Source organism: Acanthisitta chloris, unplaced genomic scaffold (genome assembly GCF_000695815.1).
Source record: "Acanthisitta chloris isolate BGI_N310 unplaced genomic scaffold, ASM69581v1 scaffold15184, whole genome shotgun sequence".
Lineage (NCBI taxonomy): Eukaryota > Metazoa > Chordata > Aves > Passeriformes > Acanthisittidae > Acanthisitta > Acanthisitta chloris.
In genome coordinates this window covers 15,488-41,493 of record NW_008667739.1, presented here as the reverse complement: position 1 = coordinate 41,493, position 26,006 = coordinate 15,488, and the positions used below count along the sequence as shown (strand labels likewise).

Genomic DNA, 26,006 nt, shown 5'->3' with positions numbered 1-26,006 from the left:
GCCTCAGGTGCATTAGTGGAATCCCTGTATTTTTCAGTTTATAATAATTTAGTACTTTAAACTCTGTCAAGATACAGGATAGAAGACTTTAATCTTGATGCTCCTTTAAGACAGAGGTATGTGAGCCCTAATACTTCCAGCTGACACAATCCTGTGTTCCAGCTCCCCTAAGTAAAAAGACTTGTATTACTTTCTGGCCATGCAGGACCTACAAATGCCATGACTGCAGCATCTTCCATAGCAATCCACACTGTCAGACTTCCATCTAAGAGTTTTTCTTTGAAGAATAAAACAGAAGGCTAAGTAAGAAAGATAAAAGCTGGATGGATAAATGATAGAGCAAAGTCACCTGAAACCATCTGAGAACCAAAATCTAGACTGGTGATAAATAAGCAAAGACAAGTGATTTTAAACGTCCAGATGGAGATGAAATGTCCACACTAGTAAAACAGAATCAACTGATCTGTATTCTTAATACAGTATTTCTTCTACAACAACTTCAGTGGAGGCAACAAAATTGTACTTTAAGTTTGTCAAAATGTAAATCATACCTGATTAGGTCTGATATTCTGTAAAGTGACAGTCACATTTTCCTTTAAGTTGCTAATTGTGAGGTTAGCAACACTTGATGATATAACACTGCTGATCAAAGATGCATTCTTCAAGGACAGGTCCTAGAATGATCAACAAAGAACCAGATTTTAACATCTTAAAGGAAACAACAGTAGAATACAGCAGCCACAAGCTCAATTACTATACATAGTAAGCACTGGACAAAACCAGTTACTTTTTGAATCAGAAATTTTAAAATGCGTCTTGCGGGAAAAAAATCCACTCATACTTTATTTTGCCCTAGGCTTGAGTTTAAAACCCTTATGAACAGAGGATCAAAAAAATACCTGGAACACAGTGGTCTTTTTAAAGAAGTTGAATATAATTCGAGAAGCCAAGTGTAACTCTTCATGAGGTATATTTGCCATCAAGGATGAAGGAAGTATAATTGATCCAAGATTATTTAAATTATGAATTGCAGGAATTCCTAGAGAGATCTGAAAAATAAATGCAAGGATTATGTGTCATTTCAGTCTCCAAAGACAGAAATCAGGACTTGTTTTAAGTGTAAAACTTAAAAATACGTATCTCTGTAACCACTGTCACGAACTCACTGCTGCTCTCCTGCTCCAATGAATAAACAGCATCTACAGGACTGAAAGCTACATCCCATTTCAGGTCTGCCTACCACTGAAAGTCATCTGGCTTTACCCCTTTGCTTACAGGGACAGAACACACTGCTGTAATGGATAATATGGATTTGAAAAAGGTGAACAACCACCCAGGTAAGTCCATGTCACTGTGTAGGGAGATCAGCACTTCACAGCATGGAAGGCAAAGGCAAAGGCAAAGAATTTTTATACCCCATATGAAGTATGCTAGAATTCAGAAAAAGTGTAAACAGCCATTATTTGTCAATAGGTTTTTAAGTACAGTAGGTTAAGCAGAATCTAAGGACATAAAACCTAACTTTATGCTCAGCCTTACACAAAAATAGATCCAAACTTTCACCCAGTTTTAAGTGCTGTACTTACAGGCCAGAGAGCTCTGTTTAGTACAAAATCTCTCAACATTCTCTTGTCACACATTAGTCACTCTACATGCAAATATCATCACCTCAGAGTTCCTGAGAGATGTGAAACAGCAGTAGAACTGAACAAAGAAATCATCTGAGTATTCAAAGAATGGCTGTAATAAGAGCAACAGTGTGAACTCCCCACAGTGCCCTAAAAATGGGGGCTAACTTTCTGTTTAGACCAGTAGACTCCAAATGTTTTTGATCATGCATCCTTTAAAATTTTTTGAGCACAAGCACCAATACATAGGTATGTACTAATGTAGTAATAAATTATGTATGTTATAAAATACTAAAAAAATGTAAAATTTAAAAGGTGATTAAATGTTACTTTTAAAAATGTATTTTTCATTTACTAATCATATTAATAACATTTTCTTTCCACACTGCAGTGGACAGTTGTGTGCACACCCTGGGGTGCTCAAACCCCACTTTGGAGATCACTGGTTTATGCAGCCACCACAGAAATCCTGAATCAATTCCACAAAAGCATTCCTGTTCCTCTGGTTTGAAGCCAGGAAATTTTTAAAAAAACATTACTTAGCAGCTATCTGTTTTTCAGCACTACCACCTCCCAGTCACCTCACGTTCATGCACTACATATTGCTAAGAAATAGAAAATAACTCATATGTTAACATTTCATCTCATTTTCAGTATCACAGAAAAGTTCCAGTACTACTTATAGCTCATGCTACATCAAGATATTTCCTTCTCCGAGGAGACAAAACGTGCCAAAGTTTGTCCAGAACTTTTCAACTCTCCTTGCTTAAGCCTCCAAGGCTGGTATTGTCCAAATTGTTATTTCCTCAACCAGGAGAGAGGTTCTGAATGAGACAAAGTGATCCAAACTTTCTAAGCACTTCTCCCTTGGTGAGACCAACTAGTCATGAGTGACAAATGTCTGAGTATCATTATCCAAGCAACATACATAATAGTTCTTTCCTGGATCCCTCCACAACTAATCTCCTAATGCATGAAGCCATCTGGCAACACTCCTTGACAAATTTCAGCACTGTCAGGGTGGGTGAATAAATGACTCATGATTGAGGGTTTTTGAGGCAAAGCTATTCTGCCAAGCACTCTGTCTAATTCAGTGTTCTGGCTGCACCCTCTCTGAACAGCATTAGTTATGCCAGTAAAGGAAGCTTCTGTTAAGTTTGTTGCACATTTACTTACACTTATTTACACAATAGAAAATGAAGGGAGATACTATGGAGGGCTTCAAAAATAAAGTTTTTTTCCTCTGGAACTAGTGCAAATAGAAGATTTGTGACATTTGTGTCTGAAATTGTGACATAAACACAGAAGAAACTCATGTTCATATAAATATAAACCCATAAACACTAAAAAATAAATGTCTGACAATTTGTAAGTATTTAGAATTATCAATGTCTCACCTGGAAATCAGGTGAGTCCTGGACAGCAAAAGACATTTGGTTGGAGCGGATGCTATTGGTTTTGACAACTGCCAGAGCCAAGGAAGGGGAGACAAATTCAGCAGATGATGCTGAGAAGTTCAGTTTTAAGCCAATATAATCCACCAGTTTTATAATTCTGTTAAGAAAAAGTATACTTAGCATTACCAAGCACATAAATTCTCAAGCAAGTTATGGTTATGGAGCAATAATCTAAGCATAGTGTAAAATACAGCTGACTCTGTTCACTTACTGTGATGTCAACATAAAAAAACTAAACAGCTTTCCACGGCATATTATTTCCATGGCATTATTATCTATGATAGTAGAGCTGGTAACAGTAGAATAATAGTCCTTCCATTTTGTGTAAGTACAACAAAGAACAAGATATATTCTTGTGGATTATTATGAAAAAATGAAAATGCTGAAACCAATTTATCAAGACAGTAAATACAATACACCTCTAACCTATAGCCAAAATGACCTACCTGTTAGAAATCCGGGGTGGTAACAACTGAGCAGCAGTCAGGACTCTGCTAACTTCACTAACCATCTTTTCTACATCTTTTTTCTCTACTTTTCCAGCTGCTATATCATTTTCGATTTTGGACACAATTTGCTCAGCTGTGGTGGTATTAATGGTGGTGTGTACAGTTGTGTTTGTGGTAGTTGACAGAGTTTTTCCTGTGACAAAAGAAAAGTTGTGCATTTAATTAAATGCTGTGTTCAACAAATGAAGTAAGCTTTGAGAAGCAGAAAAACTACATCACCAATTTATAAGGTTGCTCAACAAGTTATGTGAGACAGAATCACTCTATCAGCTACTTTGCAGAGAACAATAATTTAAATCTCACAAAAACATAAAGCAAGGTTTCAAATGGCCAACATTAAGTCCACATTTTATTGATTACAAAGTTCCTCACATCAGATGATTAGTGATATTAAATAACTTAGTATTTTGGATTTTTACCACTGGATGCCTGAAAGTAGAATAAAATCAACATAATATCAGAAATTTGAAAAGAAGCTTATAAAGATGTGTATCATCTTCATAAAAAAATACACAGCCACTAAGAATATTCCTAATCAATTACAATATTTTAAGGATGCTCCAGCATTAATTTGCATTATTTTAAACAGTAACTTAGTTTTTTAAAAAAATCGCTACCTGGCTCTCTGACTTAATTCTTTTGGGCCCAAAAGAAATTTGCTTTGTTGGGTACTTAGCACAGTACCTATCTATACCAGTTACCAACCAATTTGTAGGGTGAGGGATCACTCACTATGGCCAAAGACATCAGAAAGTATTCTAAAGTAAGTGTATACCTTGTGAGAGTTGTCTCAGGTTTTCCACATAGAACAGAACCTTGTTAACTAGACGATAGCACTATGTGCCATGTCCAGTCATCTCTTGAACATCTCCAGGCATGGTGACTCCACCACTTCTCTGGGCAGTCCATTCCAATGCTTGATAACCCTTTCAGTGAAGAAATTCTTCCTGATGCCCAACCTGAACCTACCCTGGCACAGCTCAAGGCTATGTCCTCTTGTCCTGTCACTAGTTACCTGAGAGAAGAGGCCGACCCTCACCTTGCTACATCCTCTTTTCAGGTAGTTGTAGAGAATGATAAGGTCTCCCCTGAGCCTCCTTTTCTCCAGACTAAAGCCCAGCTTCCTCAGGTGCTCCTAATTTGACTTACTCCCTAGACCCTTCAACATCTCTGCTGCCCTTCTCTGGACTTGCTCCAGCACCATAATGTCTTTCTTGAGGTGAGGGGCCCAGAACTGGACACAGTACTTGGGGTGTGGCCTCACCAGTGCTGAGTACAGAGGGACAATCACTGCTCTGGTCCTGCTGGACACGCTATTTTTGATATAAGGCAGGATGTCATTGACCTTCTTGGCCACCTGGGCACACTGCTGGCTCACGTTCAGCCACTGTTGACCAACACCCCCAGGGTCCTCTTTGGCTGTGCAGCTTCCCAGACACTCTTCCCCCAGCCTGAAGTGTTACATGGGGTTGTTGTGACCCAAGTGCAGGACCTGACACTTGGCCTTGTTGAACCTCATACAACTGGCCTTGACCCATCAAACCAGCCTGTCCAGACCCCTCTGCAGAGCCTTCCTATCCTCCAGCAGATCAACACTCCCACCCAAAGTAATTCACAGTAATTGCAAGGTCATGTTTAAAAGCAAATGCAGTATATGGCATTAGAATCTAAAATATCATTTACTTGTTGTATTTACCTGTGTTGCCATGGCCATCAGCAGTAGAATGAGGATGAGAAGCTGAGACAGAATAGTTGACAGGACTAACAGTAGGCGTCGAAGATATTGTGAAAGCAGAAACGGGAAAAATAGGTACTGTAGTAATACTTCTGTTACCAGAAGTAGGCTGAGATATAACAGGATGAATTTGTGAAATAGATTTGGTGATAGTCTGAAAGGGGGGATTTGCATTTGGAAGTTTGTGGGGAAGCTCAGAAGAGGAAAGTGTAGAATGTTCAGGCCTGTTAAGGTGTGCAGATTCAGGTTTAATTGAGAAAGCAGCAATAGTGACAGGTTTTGTTACAGGTGTGGAAAAAGTGACTGGTTTATTAGAAGCTACGGAAGAAAAAGTTGACATGGTGAGCTGAACAAAAGGCTCAGAAGAGAAAGGTGTAGTGGTAACACTGGTGGAAGACACAGAAATTTCAGAGAGAGGGTTTGTAATGGGAGATCTGGAAAGAGTTTCAGAAGAAGAAATTTCTGTGAATGGTGGGATCAGTGGTCTAATTGTGGGGCTTTGTTTAGCAGAAAGCACAGTGGGGGAAATAAAAGCATTAGATTTGGGGGAAGTCTTTTTAGGACGAGAAGGTGAATGAGAGAAAGGAACCCATATAGAATGAGGTGGCACTTGTATAATACTGTAAAAGAAAAAAAAGGCATGAAAATGCATGTTAAATTGAACATTGTTTCTATTTTAGAAAAAATGAGTTATAATAAAGGAATACATATGAATGATACGGATATACTACTAATAATATATATTTCAAAATAAATTAGATTGGATGCTTCATTATCTACTAAGAAATTCCATAACATTTTGAGGGTTCTTACACTGTATTTTGCAGTAGCTGTTAACTATCAAGTCCATAAATACCACTACTGCCTTTGCTGCCTGTTCTGTAGGTGACCTGACGCTGAACACAAAAACTAGATGCATCGGGGGAAAAAAAAAAGGAATAGAAGGGAAGGGAGGGGAAGAGGGAGGAATGGGGAGGGAGCTATATAGGAAAATGTCTGTCAGCTTTTTAATGTGTGTGGCCATTACACTGCAACATGGGCTTTGACTCTGTTAATGTATTAGGAAATAAGCAAGTCAAATTTTGTGTTTATACTTACTACATTTGTAATTCATCAGCAGGCAAGGAACAATATTTTGGTGATGAACAGCAGCACTGATCTGAGATGACAAAAAGGCATGAACCTAGATTATCCTGAAGCATCACTATTGCTAATACTGTTAAGCAGAGTATTTAAATAACTATGTGCATTATGTTTTTAAACGACAGTATATATTGCACAAACTATTTTGACTTTTTTTTTGAAATGCCTTTTGCATAACAAAAGAAATCCTGACCAGTCAGAATATTGCCATACCCCCGGATTTTTGCTCAATGCCTGACAAGTGCAGATTTCTCTTTTTGTTATTGTAAACAAACCAAAATGCAAAGCCATAGCTTCTGAAGCAGAGACAAACAGTATGAGCCACTACTCCATACTATCACCGTATCACTAAGAAATCTTGACTACTTAACAAACTTTTCAATTCAGATTGCCATTTCATTAATACATTTATGTTCTCAGCTAATTTTACACCTAATCCTTTCAAAGTGTGCTTTATTAAAGTAGCCAGCAATTTTATACCTACATTTTACAACAATATTTCTAGCACACACCCCCTCAAAAATCAGACAGCAGCATTTTTATGTATTTATATTCCTCAAAAAAAAAATCTAAAAATAAGTAGCAATCTTTTAGCTACTTGGAGTTCACATGTAAAGGCATAAAATTGTGATGAGGTTGTGTTTAAAGTGCAACTTACCCATTTGGCTTATGTCAGCTTTGTCTGTTAAACTGCTTATATTCTGTCTCTCAGCCAGCTTCATTATGAAATTGCAGTGTATACTATAATGAGAAGAAAAAGCTTTAGACTCAAGAAATGGAGCTGCCTCATCTTTACAATACATGAAACTAACATCAAATGCTCAGTGAAAGTACATTAGCCCAAATGCTAACTGTGAAAGGACATTTCTCCTAGGCTCTGTCAGATTTGGGGATATTTTTAATGCACATAATTTACTCTGCCAGTCTAATTAGAAGTGCAATATATCAGTTTGTGGTATCTTACTTTCCTTTATCTCTACAGACCCTGTGGACTCTTAAATGGGGTCCTCCCTAATCAATGTTAGCTGTTAGTGTTGATAACTTTGTAAAGATAGTAACATAATCTCCACTGTTAGCGTAAAGATACTCCAGAGAGGAACTATCAAATGTCCTAGGTGACTATGTCAGCATATATGAAACCTCTGTCACCTGGGGAAAGCCAGTGTTCTCTTTCTTGACTACAGAGACAACTCAAGTGACCCATTTAAGCATGTAACTACACCTTTATAATTACAGTCTGATGACCTTCTAGAACATGTTGTACAAGGAATGGCTGAGGGATTTGTGTTTGTTTAGCCCTGAGAAGAGGCAGCTCAGGGGAGGCCTCACTGCTCTCTACAACTACCTGAAAGGGGTTGTTGAGAGCTGGGGGATGGTCATTCTGCCAGGCCTGCAGTGAGAGGACTAGAGGGAATGGCCATAAGCTGAGACAGGGGAGATTCAGATTAGATACTAGAAAAAATTTTTTCCCTGTTAGGGTGGTCAGACACTGGAATAGGTTGCCCAGGAAGGTGGTGGAGTCACCATCTCTGAAAATGCTTAAGAGGTACCTAGATCTGGCACTGGAAGATGTGGTTTAGGGGTTGCAGAGGAGTGACAGGTTAACAATTGGACTTGGTGATCTTAAAGGTCTCTTTCAACCTTGACAATTCTATGATTCTTTGACTTGAAACCCTGTGTAAACTAGTAAACCTACAGTAAAAATTCTTCACATTCAGGAAATGCAAACACATAGGTGAATAAAGGGAAACACATAAAAGATGAAGCAAAACTTCTTTCCAGCTCATAATAATGAAAAGACTACCCCAGTAACTGCCAGTATATGACATGAAGTTGTGATTTGACTTTGTGTCTATTACTATTTGAGTGTTTTGGACTTTTCTTTCATCCTAATCCAGGAAGATAAACTCCAGATTCAAGTATCTGGGGAAATGTTCTAAGACATTTTGGGTTACAATACGGTGTTTCCAATCTGATCAGTTAAAAGGACCAGCAATTTAGTGGTGAGTAGCAATTCAACTATCAGATATTATCCACATTTCAGAGTGTCCAGGATCACCTCTGTGGAACAGCTTTGCCATTCTGACAACCCATAGCTTCCAGACTCTGAACTGGTTACCCTCTTAGGCTTCCCCTGCTCGGGGGATGGTTTCCCCATTTGAAGAACAGCAACTTGGGATTTCTCAAGCAAATCTCCTATAAAGATTGCACTGAATTCACAAGTTCTAAAGTCTGGTGCTCCCAGTTGCTATGTGACTCAACTAATATAAGATGCAGAAGAAATATGGGAGGCAAACCTGTGCTCAGCAGAAGATTAATAAGAAGCAATACAGTTTGGTTAAAAAAACCCAAGCCCTAAAAAGCTTTTAAAATTCACTAATACCAGGAGAATAATGAAACCAGAATTTCTGTGCTAACCTACATATATTTCTCCAGTGTTTCTTGAACTTTACTTCCTAGAAAGTGTTTTTTTTTATTCTGTTACACAGCCAGGCATACTTTATATATCACAAGACAATACATGAGCTTTTAAATATTTGATGGTCAAAAAATTTAATAACAAACCTCTGGTTTTCTGCACTGCATGCCATAACAGAGGACTGTAATGACAAAGAGAAAAATATTGGTTTTATCAGGAAAAATCAGGACTGATACGGTATCATAAGGTGGAAAAAAAGCTTTCAAAACAGTAACAACAATCAGTACTCTTACCTCGCTTATGGCTTGCAAGGTTTTGTTGAACTCTGAAATGCTTTAAAATAAAACGTTACCATTATGGAGGTTTTAGTTATGTTTTCAAAAACAATTACAACAATTTTTTTTAAAAGCAATCACTGAGAAAAAAATATTTTTCCAGTTGATCAGTGGTTTTTTAAAGTCATGCCAGTTCTAATACTGTAAAACCACTTTTCAAAGCATTAAACATTTTAAAAGTTGACTTTTATTAGTCACTACACAAACTAAGTTTAAACCTCTGTCATCACATTTTAATATCAACCTATTGTAAAAGTTATTTAAAAGAGCAAATGATAAATCTTAATGTTGCCTTTTAGCAAGGAAGCATTTGGAACAGAATTAAAAAATTATACTCAAAGCCACAGAAATAGAATAAGTAAGAAATATGTATTTCTTCTACAAAGTTATGTTGGCCAATTACATCTTTTGATTTGCAGCACAAGTTTTGGCAATAGCAGTAAATATTCACTCATTCAAAACCTCTCCTTATAAAGATTGTGAAATAAAAACATAGATAAGACTTCAAGAATATTTACTGAAGAACATGCAGCTATGAAAATTCTGTTCATAATTTCCTACCAGACAAACCAAATCCTGAATTATAAAAACCATTTATTCATGAAGAGCAGTGGCCAGACTGGCATTCTCAACAATCCATGTCCTCAGGTGGTATTATTATTATTATTACTACTACTACTATCACCACTACTACTACTATTACTATTGCTATTACTAAGATCAGCTACATATAAACAACAAGGCCTGAAGGCCTTGTTGAGCCCCAAGGAACTGCAAGAACCTGAAATGAAATCAGTAACTGAGCCATATTTTAAAAGAAATTCCAGTGGTACATAAACTAAATAAGACTATTCTTACCAGTATGAACTTTATGGTAAACAGCAATAACTTGTAACTCCTCAAATTTTTACAGTGCAAGAATAACACAAAGTCTGCAAAACACATGGAAGATCTCACTGCATATTTTTCAAATATAAAAATCCTTATTCAAAATTACTTACCTCAGTGCTTGTGGGGTATGTGCTGGAATTGCAATTAACTTTCCAACTTGTTTGCTGGTTATGTTATTAATCTGTTAGAAATAAATATTCCGTGGCTAAGTACAAACAGCATTTTTAGCCTTACAAGAAAAATGTTGATTTCACACATTTGAATAGGCTGAAGTTACAAAAAATAAGAAGTGTGTTTTCTCACAAGTACACTGCAACAACTATTTACCATGACACTGTTGTCACAAATTATGGAAGGAATTGTTTATCTAGCATAGACCAAAAAACAGAATCTGATTTGTGCAAGACACGGGCAAGAGGATAGTGACCCCACCATATCCCATGATGGAAAAAGAGAAATTTGGCTTAGTTTGCAACAAAGACAGCTTAGACAAGACACTGAATAAACTTTATAACTCTACATGCAACAATGGGACAATCTCCATAACAGACGACAGAGAATTCTGGGACTAAGAAGTCAAGAACTGAGGTGAAAGACATGGTAGAACTGACCTAAATATGCATCATCTAGTATTAGGGACTGGGGATACACTAAGATTTATTTAAAGGTACTTTATATATCTGCATTTATATGCTCTTCTGGTTGCCAGTATTACTAGTTATTTTTATATTTCATGCAAGTAGCAAGCACCATGTGGAAAAACATTATCTAACATATATGGTGCTAACTTTAGCTAACTTTTATCCCCTTTCCTTTCAGTGGCTATACAGAAAATACAGGCCCTTACTCTAGGAAGTTTACTTTGCTGGAATTCTAAAACTTAGTTGAAAAGCAGCTGTTTAATAGAGAGTAGATCCATCCACTGCAAACAGTATTTAGTACTGCAAATATATTAAGAAACATGTGAAGTTATCAGTATCTTAAGTATAGACAAAGAAACTCATTTCAACCTTCCTTACAATAAGGTTTTAAAAGAAAGAACACTTACTATTTCTACATTTAGTGACGTGTTGCTTTCTTCACTTGCCTGAAGTTTTACCTTGCCCACATAGAACACTAAAACCAAAAGCAAAAAGTTAGAAAAAAATTAATGCTAAAACACATGATGTCAAATTTTTTGAGAATTAAAAAATTTACTGTCTTGTGTTACAATACAAGGGAAATAAGAACACTTACACTAGCTTTTCTGCTTTTGCAATTGCCCTTCCATCTCTTCACTTACTATTTCAACAAATGAATTAGTCTAATAGCTTCATAATTTTCTGTATATTTAACTTTGCCAGATGTCCCTAAATTGTTTCTACTTATTTTTTTCCCCAAAACAATAAAAACTGCATGTACATTACATACAACTTCAATTTCCACAATGAGAATAAAAAGTGTGGACAAAGGCAAAGTGATTACTGAAAGTCACTCCCTTGGGGATTAAAGAGCTTTCAGGATACTGTAATTCAGAGCATCACTCAACAGTACTTGTGAGGTTGTAGGCCCATTTTGGAGGAAAAAAAGGAACTTCTACAATATTTCTCTTCAGGTAGCCACCCATCTACTGCAGACTATAGAGAAAGACCAGCAAACAGGAATATATGATATCACTCAAATCAGTTTACTGTGTCAAGCACTAGGAAGGGGGGCAGGTACTTAATCTGTCTCTTTCTAACTGATAAAATACTCGGCAGGAAGGACTTCATTTTCTTAAGTATGTCTCACAGAAACCATTCACCTTCTCTGATCACGTCTGCTCAACATACATAAAGGGAACATCACTGCCCTGTCCATTTCCCTTTGTCTGTTCTGTCACGTTACACTTTTAAAATAAAAACAGACTTTAAAAATAATTCTCCTGAACAGTATTTCAACTCCTATTCCTGATAAAGAGTTAGGCTCAATGTGCCAGACATTAGTGTCTACCACAGCATACTAGATTCTTGTTTTCCCAGATTTGTAAGCCTTATCTGCAATTGCATGTCCTTTGATAAGAAACCAAAGAATAACAATACAAGGGACTAAACATTACTTTAAAAGAAAAAACCTCAAATTTTATATTTTTAGAAGTTATATCAAATCTCTCTAAATTTACACAAGAAAATTTATTAGAGACCTAGCTTTTACATGGCAACTAAAAACTGCTTCATTACTCAGAGTACAAAATAACTGGACATGTTTCTTGTAAGAAAAAAGGAAAAAGAAAACCACTAACCTGAATAATTACAGACAGGTGTTTTGTTGCATACAATGGTTTCTCCTGCTATAGCTTTTTGGGAGAAGAAAAAAGAAATACTGAGCAAAAACGCTGAACTTAAATCCAATACTGACACTTATTTATAGATATTTCAATGCTTTACAAGTAAACGTCTTTACCTTTTAGAAATACTTGACATACTGCCTAGGCTTCACTTCTCTAGAGCGCTTATCATGACATTTTCCAAGACAGTATTCAGAAACATGCTGGCTTTGATTAATTAACTTCTAATAATTCTCTGTCACAGTTTCCACAGAAGACATACATGCAAGCAGTCTCAATTTTTTCTTTTTCTTTTTTTTTTTTTTAAAAAAATCCAAATAGAAACAGGAATCAGCATGGCATAAATCTGCTCTTAAAATATCACAGCATTCAACCACTAGGCAGCATATTATCTTCTTCTGAGGATCCTCCTACTGCTACTTATGATAGCATGAAGCCAAAACTGTTCTACCTGATAGAATTCAAACTATGCTGACAGCAAACATGTGTGCTCTCATCTAGTAGAACATATCTTCATTTAGTTACAGCAAGGTTTTGGCTGCTCCATAGTTTCCACATTTTTAATCCTAGCCTGCTATGAAATAACACTGATCCTAAATTAAGGATATGGTAAACAGATGGCTTTCTTGTATAATATCAAAACAAAGGACTGGAAAGACATTTGCATCCAAGACAAACTCCTACACATGCTCATAAAAAGAACGTGGCAGCACAACTTTCCTTAGTTAAGCAGACAGATTGGCCTCCATTAATAGAAAAAAAAGTGCTATTTTCTGTGCTGTCATCATTAGTTAGTACCAAATGAGATGAGAATTTATTTTTTTCACTTTTTCAGTGGTACAAACACTTGACAGTAAAGTCTGATGTTTAACCAATTTTCTTACCATCAATAAAGAGCCATCAGAGGGTATGGCCTATAAGCTGTTCGCAATATTCAAATTATTAGGAAAAATAGCTTTTCAGACATCAATCTAGAGTCAAATAAATTTGACTGTTGGACTTGATGATCTTATAGGTGTTTTCCAACCTTAACGATTCCGTGATCCTAAGTTTGCCTTCCCTTGTGTTGGCAGTTGGAGTGAAATAGTTGCAAAACTTGTATCAGCATTTTGGTTTTTTAAACAATCCTTAAAAAATAAAATGTTCACAAATAACTGATAAACAATAATTGTCAACTTAACAATAAATTGTCACAATTATTTACTCCATAAAGAACAAAACTTACAAAAACCCAACACAAAATCCCAGAAGTGACAAAAAAGAGTAACATCAGCTTCTTTTTCTTTACTACATGTGGCCCCTTAGCCTTGCTTAGGATCTCTGCATGCCACCAAAATGCACAAAATAGATAAGCAGTGTGGAGGATAAAAGGCTGATGAAAAAATCACTGGGAAAGCCCTCAGAGACCACCAGATATCGCAGCTGCAATCTTGCTGCAGGTCACATTCACACAGTCAAATCCTGCTGCTCAGCACAGCTCCAGGCCAGTTCTTTTTCCACTTGCACTAATTCAGTGCAGATACATTCTAATGGGTCTACTGAGCTCATACATGGATAACTGAAAAATTAAATTCAGTCTACTCCTGGTCCTACTGAACCTGCCCTGAGGTCAAACATCATGATGGTGTTCAGTTTGCTTCACTCTACTAAAAAGCATAAGGATGTTTTTTATGAACAAACTTGGTCCCTGAGATTGTGTTTCTTACAGTTTTGTGGTAATTTCCTGCTGTGACTTACAAAATAACCAAACTTTTCTATATGCAGCCATCTAGACAAGCATTGCAGACTTAGTCCTTCTAACAGACTGGAGACCATGTGAAGTAAAGCAGACTGCTACTATGACACACCACAACACCAATAAAAAATATCCTATTAACAATATTTGGCAGCACACTTAAATTTTGAGGAGCACAAAAGAAGATCAGTGGTGATATACGAATCCTACCTGGTGCTACGGTGGAGTAAAAATCAGTGGGTTTAAAAGCTTCTGTTAAAAACAGAAAAGACATTTTTTGCATTATAACTGACAAAGCCTACAAATGAAATGCCACAAAAAATAAGTTTTCTTATTTCTCCTTTAGACTCTGTCTTCCCAGGAGAAGTGCAAGCACATGACCAGTTTATAAGGGAATTAAGTTACTGTCAGCATGGGAAATGTAAAAGCAGCAAGTAGAGTGAGATCCACCCAGCCACATGTTTATGACCCTGTAAGAGGCAGTGACTCCAGGCTCCCTGTTGCTCAGAGGAAAAAGTGGTGCTTTTAAGGTGTGATTACCACTTATCCCATTCCACATGAGCGCTTGAGCATAAAATGATTCATATTCTAAAAATCTGTCCTTCAATCAACTATGCAGAGCAGCAGGATGTTGAGCTCATACACAGACATGTAGGAAACTGTCCACGTTGTTTTCAAGTGCAAACATCAGGAAAGAAAGGGGTAGCAAGTTCTGATTGCATCTTTTCTGATCCTGTTTTGGCCACTGATGGCAAGAACAAGTATCTTCTTAAGTGTTCTTAAGGAATGGGGTGTACATTTTAGTTCTGTAAAACACTTTAAATACTATCAGAATGCACAGAAAACATTCTATCTATAGATATATCAAAAAGCTATATACTTGTAAAAACTAAATATGCCCACTTGGGCTTTGGTAAGCAATGTAGTATTTTGAATAAAATAGAAAAGTTAACAACTCTGGGTCAGTTAAATGCCCCTCAGAGCCCTACCCATGCAGACAAAAAATACAGATTGCAAATAAATACAAATGTTAAGACCATGTAAGAAAATAATTTGGACAAAACAAATCCCAGTTATTAAAAAAACCCACCGAAAAACATGAATGCAACAAACATCTTACTTGAACTCTTCATGCAAATTCTCACCTGCAGTTTCTGTAGTCTCCTCTGAAAACATATCTGAAGTAGAAAAATTAATACCAGCAAAATCAATAACAATAAAAATACAATCAAAATGCACAAAAAAAAAAAAAAAAGAAAGAGACAAAAAGTCTAAACCTAACTAAATCTAAGTAAGAGAAACATTGCCTGAAGGATTAATAGAACAGGTGATAAAAGTAACAATAGAAGATTCTGGAAAAAAATATCAAAGAAGTAAAAACTGCATTAATACAGTATTTTACTTCTATGAATTTTGATGAAAAAAGATCAAGCATGCAAAATGTTCAACAGGAACTGAATATTATTTATCTAAGTTCCATTTTAAGAACAACTGCAAAGCTTCTTAAAAATGTTCACATTATTTCAGTACAAATAACTGACATTTCAGTACAAGCAACCGAAATAATGTTCACATTATTTCAAAAATCTGAGTATCTGAATATCAACAGCTGGTAACTGAATTTCTTCAGGTAAATTCCCCTTAGTGGTTTTCCTCTTTTAGAAGGTGAAGATGAATTTTGCATATTCAATTGCAGTAACTGCTTAACCCTAAGGATCTTTTCCTGCATGAACTCATAACATTCATGGCCAGAGATGACACACTGGGTTTGGCAAACTGTCTCTCCAGTAACCATATATAAATGAAACAGCTACATCAAAAGGAAAATGAAAGAATTCATTTTATCCTCAAAAAAAAAACAGTGAAAACATTAAATGTTGGAACATCACAACATCTCTGCACTACCTCAGATAAAAGCATCTTTAACAGGAAATAACAAACACTGCAGAAATCAGTCAAGGCCTGATTTTCTTACCAGAAATGGTTGTTGCAGCTGATTCTCCTGAATTTGCAGGGTTTGTTTCAGATTACAAAAAAAAAAAAAAAAGGGAAAAAAAAGACCATTATAACGTTTCAGGCACATACATAATCAATCTCAGTAGCCTTTTCCTATGTTATCAAAAGTTCACTGCATGCACCAGAAGAGGGCAACACCTGCTTTTTCAGAGCAACACGTTCAGGTTGCCCAAAAAGGCCCATGTAACAATCCCTGATTTTTAAAAAAATTACAATTTTTATGAATGCAAATAGAATTTAACTGAAGATTATTTCTTTTCAAGAAACACTCGACAGTCTGCATTGTATAATGTTAAGAAACCAAAATTCATTGACCTAAGATATGTGCCACAGCAGCCTGAAAGCCACATGATATCCTGAGTGTCTTGTAATTCTGGGAATGGCAATCAGCATACACAACAAGGTGGCTGTAGCTAGGTATGAAGAACTCTTCTCAGACTTTGTACAGTAACAGTGAGACTTGCCATTTAAAATTTATCCCACACATATCTGTTCTCTTTCCCAGCCTGTAAAAAGCACTAAAAAAAAGCTAATTCATTTCAAGTTTGAACCTTTGATCTTGATAGGATCGAGCCAACTATTTATATAGCAAACATTAGCCACTTGATTTTTGATGTTGTTACAGTCAGTATTTTGATCAAAAAGCAATTAGGAAATTTGATATCTGGGTCACATAGCAACTTCAAAGTTAACCCTTTCAGTCACTGGATGGTTTTTGAGAGTTACACAGACAAGTCAAGCCACAGTTACCACAGCAATATAACCTAAAAAACAGCTGGATGCAAATATGAAACACTATTTTGAAAATATACTGAAGGTATTTCAACATCTCTCAAAACTCGTGAGTCAGCCTATAATGTTGCTTACTAATTATACTGTAAAGCCTTTCCTAGTGCTGTAGAAGGCAAATCAGAGATACCAAAAGTCCCTGAGCAAAAACAGATTTTTTTTGTTGTTGTTAAAAATGGTAAACAAGGAGTTTCTGAAGTGCTAATCACTCACAACTCCTTGCTCAGACTACTTTGTGTGCCTTACTGAAAACTAGTAATAGCTTATTTACAAGGGAAAATGTAAATATAATTTCTGCAATGAAAGGAGAATCAGAGTCATCTCAGTGACCTTATTTTCATTATCTCTGGAAAATTACTGATGCTATTTTCACTATGAAATATGCTAATAACCCACAAGGATGATATGGCTAATTAATTTGCAAATATTTGCATATGCTTAACTGTCTCCATGAATTAAAAAGTAATGGCAGCAGTAATATTCCTACACACTTTGTAAAATGAAACAACAATGGGGAAAACAAAACCCAGAACCACAATATACCTGTTATCTGTTTTCTGCCAGGCAGCGTAGCAGTAGTGTCAACTGCAAAGGAAGAAGATTTTTTAGGAGCAGAAGCTTTTATATACATTTGTACACATGCATATATATATACATATACACACTCTTTTAAACACAGCCATTTTAGATGTGCTACTCACCTCAGTTCAAGCTGGTTTGCAAAACTACTTTGCACACTTTGAGAAATATGTGTGAAGTCTTTTTGAAATCTGGAAGTTCAACTCTTTTGAGTTCAGCTTTTAACTCAGTTTATCACTTTTATACTTATGGAAGATAAAGATTAGGCTGTGAGCTTTCCCACCACCCTTCCATTGCCAGTGTCTTCAGAAACATGCTCAGGACATTTGCTTGAGTGAAGATGAAGCAGACTAAACAGCAGCAACCAAAAATATAACAAGTATACTAAACTGTGCTTTCACACAGCAATTTCTGCAAAAATGTGGAAAATAAATGCTGATTAATTACTCAAGACGTGAAATTTTATTTATAGAAACAGATAAATTAGCCACAAAAAAACAGGGGGCACCAATGCTGGGTAAGAAAGTGATGCTTTACTCCATACATATTTACAAATGACATGAGATGTACTTTGAGAATACATCTGCATCATGATGTGCATATACATCATGTAGACTCTCACATATCTGAGAGCTGCACCACCAAAGAACATTAGTAGCAGGTGGCTAGAAATGTACCCTGCAGCCTATGTTGCCAATCAAAACTTCATCCTAGGCCTTGAAAAACAAGTGGCAACACAGCATCACACACAGTTAAGGCGCTGTCACCTACTTCAGCACCCTTGATATGTGAGATCCTGTCTTTTGGGGCAAGAAGGAAGAGAAACTCTCCCCAAGACACTGAACATGGTGGGACACCAGCCACAGCCAAGATGCAGGCCCACAGCATAGCAGAAGAGAGATTGTCTCTGAATTCCTGGAGCTGGTGGGACAGTTTCTCCAGTTAGTGCCTTGATATCCAGCCAGTCCATCATCACAATGTGTTGGCATGTTACACTGGTGGCTACTGTACTAAACTCTGCCACATAGCCCATGTGCAATGGACATCATCCAGATCTTCAGAGACCTCATAATTGTCTAGGTTGTTGAAGACTACCTCCTCCAGTGCTAACTCCCCCAGATACTGGACACCTTCCTGGCCCACTTGCACCTATAGTCTATGTGACCAGCCTCAAACTCTGAATCCAGTGATCCATGCTCAAATCTCTGTGGGACCTCCAGTAAACTACCATTTGGAGATGACACACAGGAAAGTGCTCTGAGGAAGCAAATTCCTGGGTAGCAAGGTGTGTTGGAGAATTTGGGCAGGTGCCTAGAGCAGTTTTCACTTCTTATGGCACAGGAGTTTACATACGAACACAACAAGGAATCCTGTTGATATGGACAAATACATGGAAGTCAGAATAATTGTACTTTTTTTTTTTTTTTTTGAGTTTCCCATGAAACTTAGTTTTCAGCTAATTTGCATCCTGGGTTGAAATATTCTCATGTAAAAAAAAATGAGCAAGAGATCTAATATTCTTAGTAAAATAATACACATCCATTAACTAAGAAGTATAAGTTAAAAATTACACCTTTATACATATCAACCTACTGGATTTAAACTATTTCAGTAAAGATAAAACCAAGTTGCATCAAACATCTCATTTGAGACAACTGAGATTCTGCCTACAGAGAAATAATATTTGTTTATTTAACATCTAGAACTGTATGAACTTGACATATAATGAAAATCTGGATAAAACCCTAACTTTTACAGTCAGTATTAAGGAAAATTAGGACTTCTCACTATATAGTAAGTACAGATAAAATACACATTCCTGTAAGGTATGTATTCTAGAGCTCTTATGTAGAAGTGTTGTTACTTTAATATTGTACAGAGATTAGGGATTATGGCACCTATAAAATTATTTTCTTAACACACAGTGTGGGTTTGGGGAAGATCCTTAAATACAATACTGACTTTAAATAGTGTGCAGAACTGAAGTAGTAGTCAGATAAAAACTATTGTGTATTGTTTAAACAGTAAATAGTTTTTTAAGGTAGAATAGAGTGAATAAACATAATTGAGTCAAATCTACATAAAGTGACCTTCCAGTTAGAGAAGAAAGTATCCTTCCACAGGTGGGCAAATTGGCTTTCCTACCACAGAAATCTACCCATTACTTCTCTCACAGCACAATATTCACATGCCTACAGCTGCTAGAAATCATCCACAAGTATGAGACTTGTCACTCATCAAGGTGCAGCATTAAGTTCACTAACCAAGTCTTTCATCAGAATCACCTTGCCTACAGAAAGGGGGAAGAAGGAGAGGCTGTCATATGTTATGTAATACTTCTTACATTTGTTAACCCTTCTCTTATGTTGTGTTTAAGAACTGAAAAACAAAGTGAATAGAGTTTATTTGTAGAAGGACTAAAGTACAACCTAAAATATCCCTAAAGTCAACATGTAAAAAGAAAAGTAAAATAACTCAAGCTGTGTTAGTTACAAGCTAAGAGAAAATTTATTTCTCTTTAGTTGTTTACTGTTGATAAGAGCAAGAAAATCCATACACATCTGAAACCTACATTTATTTTATTTGCAACACTGTTAATTTTGGAGCATCAGATCAATACACCTAATATACCCTATTCCAAAAGATGACATCGTATATTGTAGTAATACTTTTCTCCATTTTATCTAATAGAAACAATTCCTGAGGATTCAAACAGCAAATAAATAGGAAAAAATATTCAGTATTACTTTTTACTATTGCTGCAAGGGAGATAGAATAGACAAGCACTGCTGGGGATTTTTTCTGAGGGCAGAGGCAGCTCCATTAGATGAGATAAGGACCAGTTTCTGTTGCTAACATGCATCATTAGAAACAAAACACCAAGTCCCTTACTGTCTTCACATCACTTTGATATTTCCGACAAATAGCTAGCTAAGCCACGACTTGAGAATCCTATATGTGTAAGCCGAGGAAATTGTTCCACTAGTATGAAACCTGTTTAGCAACTCTCACTATAGCTCCATATCACAGCCAAAAAAATTGCAACAACCTTCATTTCCCGTGATGACTTTGTATGACAATGGAAACCACTGTAACTTTAGCAGCTCCAGTGTGGTAAAAGACTAAATCTATTATTCACAGTACTTAAGGCTAGGTCCACAAACTGATGTAGTTCTGAGAGAGACCAGTGCCTGGCCCTGTGTACAAAATAACCTTGTTCTTACAGCATTCCTTAGCATGACAGATCTTAACTATAAGATTATTAGCTCTTGCAGGATGGGATGGTCTCCACACATATAGCTGAAGCTCTTCCACCAAGCAAAGCAGAACTGAAAAATCAATTCAGCCAAAGGGAAAGAAAGGCAGAAGGAGTACCACACTGGTCAAGACAGGACAGATGGTTCTGGTCCCTGCACCAAAGGCACTGTCAAATTGCTCAGGAACTCGGACATAGGATAGAGAAAAAGCCCTTAAAGCAAGAAAGGTGTACAGTGTTCTAACTCCAACCAAAAGAATGATAAAAAATTCTTTTTTTTCTCTCTACCTCCAAACTAACTTATAAGCAGTACACTCTTCCTTAAAATTTTTGAAAAGGCAACACCCTTTCTGATTCACCTGTCTTCAGGCAACTTGCTCTGCCAGAACCAGTTCAGATTTTCCAGGGTGGAGGAGTGAGAAGCAGCTAGAACCTGGTTGCCGGTAACATCTTCGTGCAAGAACAAAATTACTGGCAGCCGTTTCTTGTCCCCCGTCTCAGGGGAACAGGGTTGCTGCTGACTATTTTACCTAATACTTCATGATCTCCTTTAAACTTTTTCAGTTCCTTAAGCAGGCCCAAGACAGCACTTAGAGGGCTTTCCTCGGAAGAGAAAGAGTCTGAACTGTAGTGAACTAGAGCTCCGACAAGGACACCCACCCTCTCCAGCCTGTGCAATAGATGTGGAGGGGCAGGGGATGGCACAGAGAGAAGGGCTGTGCCAGTTGGGCTCTCTCAGAAAACATGGCAAGAGAATGCAGAGGGCAACTGCTGCCTCGGCAGCGCCAGACACCAAAATAGGCACTCAACACTTATGGAGTGGCAACGGCCACGTCAATCTGTAGAATGAAAACACCTGACATTAATGCATTTCACAGGACTTGCTCAGGAACACAACTGAGTAGCTCCAACAGCAAAAATTCAAAACAATACTGTTCAAAAATGCAGCTATTTATAGGAACAGGCTCCGAAAATACGATATTCAATTCTCATATTCAAATTAAATCCATGTTTTCTATTAGGAGATTTAACATCTGATAAACCTTTCAGCTGAATAAACATCCTGTCAAAATGAACCATCCTGTCAAAATGAACCATCCTGTCACACAAGGCATTAATAGCAGTAACACATAAAAATCCTCCCCAACTAACACTTGTTAGTTGTATGCTGCAGACATTAGCCTATCTTGATTTTTCATGTAAGCTAGATTTGGAGACACACTGTATGTAAATGTATAGGATAAAACTTAAGTGTAATCTTAATTTTATGCTTTGGTGCCCCTCATGACACCTCATGTTTGCTATGACTCCCTGTGGTGGCACCATGGAAGAAAGGATGAATTATCACTGGACAGAAACAAATGTAAGAAACCAATGACAGTGCTTGTACACATCAGCCTCTGCCACTTTGGCCAGTTCATTTTCATGTTCTTAACAGATTATTTAGGCCCAATATTTTCAACTCAGTGTTGATGTTACACTGTTTTTAGAAAATTAGGTTATAAATACAGTTCTTATCTGTTTGTCTAAAGCCAGTAGATACTGAGGTGAATTAAATCACCTCTTCTCTGGCAGGCTGATTTCCAAAAAGCCACTTCCTTTGATATCGCAGAGGAGGGAGGGAATGAGAGCAAAGAAAGGTAAGGTCAAAATGCATTCTGTTAATAGGTGCAAAGCAGGGTGGTACATGACTCATCAAAAAGGCACTCCAGAGTTAGGTATTTTTTCCCCATCACATTTACTTCCTTCAAGAGCTTCTAGAGGTTTCTATGGTATTCTGTCCTTACAGTTTCAGAACGAAAATTGTATTGGGGCAAATAATTTACTTTTTAATCTTCCGCTTTCATGATCCAGTACATAAATGTAATAATACAGCCCAAAGTTTGGTACCAATGGACTGGGATTCAGACTGAATGAGTGGCAGCTACATTTCCATTTTCTGCCTGAGGATATAAAGCCTTGGGACTTCACCCACCCTTCAAGGAAAGGTGATCCTGTCAATAGATGGGCACACAGCTTGGGAAACCTTTGAAAGGGATTACACAAGCCTAAAACATACCTCCTACTGCTCACACCTGTAAACTAGAACAACAGCCCAAACAGAAATTTTCTTCTTCCTTGAGAATGCAAAGGCAAAACAGTCAAACGGGGCACTGGACACTTCCCATTTCTCCCATCAGCATTAAATTCCTGTGTTCCCACATGCCTGGAAACTTCCTCCACCAGCACCAGTAGCAGGCTCAGAAATACTGAGAGCGAAAAGGATACATGAAAAAGAGAAGGCAACATCTTAATCTTGAAGGTTGGACAGGACAGTTTAGAAGAATCTAAAATGCCACAATCAAAACACCGAATTTTAGTTATGAAAAAAAAAGGCAACTAAAATCAACAGGCACTGGACTACTGCTAAAAGTTAGAGCACTAATACCACAAATGAGATGACAGTGCTTTACTGACAGTGATACTATTTACAGTTATGCCAAAAAAATTATCTATTTTATTTGTTAATTGAAATTTGATAAAGATATCGCATCACTTCTGTGCTCCTTGCATAAATGCAGTGTTTCAGTTTGGATATTTACATCTGGATTAAGAAAGTTACTGTTTAATGTGTAACTGAAATGATTAATGTTTAAACAGTACATTTCTTCCGCCTGTGAAGTTATTAGTAAAGGCAACTTGCAAATATCCCATGTAAAAATGACAACTCAAGAGCTGGTGCTCATGGGTGACTAGAATTTCTTTTCAAGGATTTAGCATTTTAAAGTCACCTCTTTTCTTGTAGGTTTGTTCTCTTAAGTCATCCCAAACTTTAGATTTCTTAATAGAGTTTTTTCTTGGACTATTCAGAGACAATAGTGTTATCATTCATATTGTCCACATTAAGGTATATAGCTACAAAGGAATCAAGGAACAAGATAAAGACATTTTCCAAAGTTAGCATTTGGAACAGAAAAGCACATCTTTCTTCGCTTCCATATTTTTAAATACTAGGAGATGATCTGTAAAGTGAGATACATTCAGCCTGTGGGACTCTTTCCTCCATATCGCAGCTGCTATGCACTTTTCATTCTCAGCAAGAGGGGAATTATCAAAGGAACCCGAGGAATGTAAGTGGAAGGCCAGTGACGCACAGTGTGCGTGGCCTCCTTCCCTATTTGGCCCTACCTGCAGTATTTACACCTCCTCAGCATGGAATGGCTACACTAAGCAGAGGAGACCTGGATGACTCTGTGACTGGAAGAAGCAGGAGCTGCATTTTAAACTCAGATCTAGAAATTTTCTATTACTAGGTACCATTAGTTCAAGGAATGTTATCAGCCCTCATCATAAACTGGGAAGCACTTTGGTATGTCCTTTCTTGCAAATCTTCAGATGCATAAAATAACATTAACTACTGCAAAGGTAGTCCCATCATTCCCTTCTGGGGAACAAACTACTTGGTTAGAGCTGAGCATGCCTTTCAGTGCTAAGCACGTGTGTAAATCATACCCAAATCAGGATTTTGGTCCTTATTAAACCTCATGTGGTTAAGAAAAAAAGTAAACAAATTTTTGGTAATCTGAAAAATTAGCATAAAAATAAATTGTAAAACCTAAAGAAAAAGAACCAGAGGAGTCAACACAAAGACAGGAAACAGAGATGAGGAATGTGATATTAAGCAAATCTAGGCTTGTTAATGCAGTGCATCACTGCCTATGAGACACCAATTAGACAACGGCTTACAATGCAGAAGGATTTTGAGTGGTTAAGCAAGGGAGAAAGCACAGAAATTACGGTAGCCTTGAACTGAACATTTTACAAATAACTGATTTATGTAGGCAGAAAATGCCAACCAGGTCATAAAAAAATCTGAAACTTGTCCTCCGGCACAATTATGACTGTAATGAACCATTTCCTTTTCACCTTTTGTGCCTACACAGGAGGCACAGCCCTTTCCAAAGCTTTGGCCATTTGTCTGTTACATTCTTTGCAGATGCAAAATCTGATCTTTATGCAGACTTACTACTCAAAGTCATTCTGCTTTAACAAATACAGAGAAGCTCCTCAAATCAGGTAATTTTACACAGGTGTTCAGAGGAACTTACAGAAAGAAATCAGACAGTGACTAGTAGCACTATCAGTTAAAATTGCCTGACACTATTGGACTGGTATTTACTAAATACATACTTTCCACAGGATGACAGGGGTGGGGAGGAGACAATCAGTTAAAATGGATCTATTACTGAAAAACAGCAAATAAACTGTTAAAAACAAATCCAGTGAGCTTCTCTTTGAAAAGCTGCTAATTTCCCAAGCTATCTAGAGGAGATAACTTATATTTGGTAGTATAGATGATCCCTATACTGAAACAAACTCCAGACATCATAATTAAAGTTCAGTTTAGCTAAGTAACAGAGCTTTGGAAACCATGCATCTCACACACTCACTAGAGAGCTCTTGCAGGTAGACAAAGGATTCCACAAGCTGCTAAATTACTAATTATAAAATCATTCACCAGTTGGGGCTGGAGTTGGACATTGCCTCACCGAGCTGCCCTGTGATGCTCAAGGATGCAGTATATTCAGGGCAGAAAGTGCTGGAATTGAAAACAAGGAGGTTGTCCTCACTGTGCATCAGTTAAAGATAATCAGATGCTCCACTCTGACCAGGATTTATCCCACTATTCAGACATAGCTCTCTCAGACCTTCTTTGTACCAAACTTTTGTCTGCTAGCCAGAATGTTCCCCCTTTCAGTCCTAAGACAGTATTCCTTCAAGCACAGTCACACATGAGTGTGTTAATGACATCTTTACTTCAGCCTCTCTCCCCAAATCACACAACCCAACAGAGAAGATGTGCTCCCAACTATAGCGTCAGGGCCAGCAGAGACATTTCATTCACAATGAACCAGTGTTAGCAGCATTCTCCATGAGTCCAGGTTTGGTGGACAGATTTCTTTCTCTCCCAGAAAAAGAAATCTGATCACCTCACTTTAATGCCCTTACTAAGATACTTTTCATCTACCCAATCAGGCAATGGTTAAAACATCACATAGCTTTTTCTACATATTTTTGAACTGCACAAAATTGATAGGTACAGTTTTTAAGGCTAAAGGTGATGAAGACTAAGGCTGGTGCCACAGTTTAAATGAATCTCTGATGTTTTATAAAAAAAATTTAGGAAACAATTGAGCTAGCCACCTTAAAATCTCTTAAGGAATAATAT

General features: G+C 37.1%; 1 protein-coding gene across 1 annotated transcript in view; it reads right to left on the bottom strand.

Moving 5' to 3' along the window:
• The window catches only part of LOC103800264 (G-protein coupled receptor 64-like), a 42,290-nt gene that overhangs the window by 9,084 nt on the left and 7,200 nt on the right, over positions 1-26,006 (bottom strand). Inside the window, exons 3-18 of the mRNA XM_009072637.1 lie at positions 17,506-17,547; positions 16,133-16,165; positions 15,303-15,335; positions 14,368-14,409; positions 12,378-12,425; positions 11,166-11,233; positions 10,228-10,298; positions 9,185-9,224; positions 9,038-9,072; positions 7,131-7,213; positions 6,428-6,488; positions 5,291-5,949; positions 3,532-3,727; positions 3,026-3,182; positions 900-1,049; positions 552-674 (exon numbers count right to left, since the gene is read on the bottom strand). Coding sequence (XP_009070885.1) covers positions 552-674; positions 900-1,049; positions 3,026-3,182; positions 3,532-3,727; positions 5,291-5,949; positions 6,428-6,488; positions 7,131-7,213; positions 9,038-9,072; positions 9,185-9,224; positions 10,228-10,298; positions 11,166-11,233; positions 12,378-12,425; positions 14,368-14,409; positions 15,303-15,335; positions 16,133-16,165; positions 17,506-17,547 — 1,841 coding nt within the window. The remainder of the gene's footprint in view (positions 1-551; positions 675-899; positions 1,050-3,025; positions 3,183-3,531; positions 3,728-5,290; positions 5,950-6,427; positions 6,489-7,130; positions 7,214-9,037; positions 9,073-9,184; positions 9,225-10,227; positions 10,299-11,165; positions 11,234-12,377; positions 12,426-14,367; positions 14,410-15,302; positions 15,336-16,132; positions 16,166-17,505; positions 17,548-26,006) is intronic.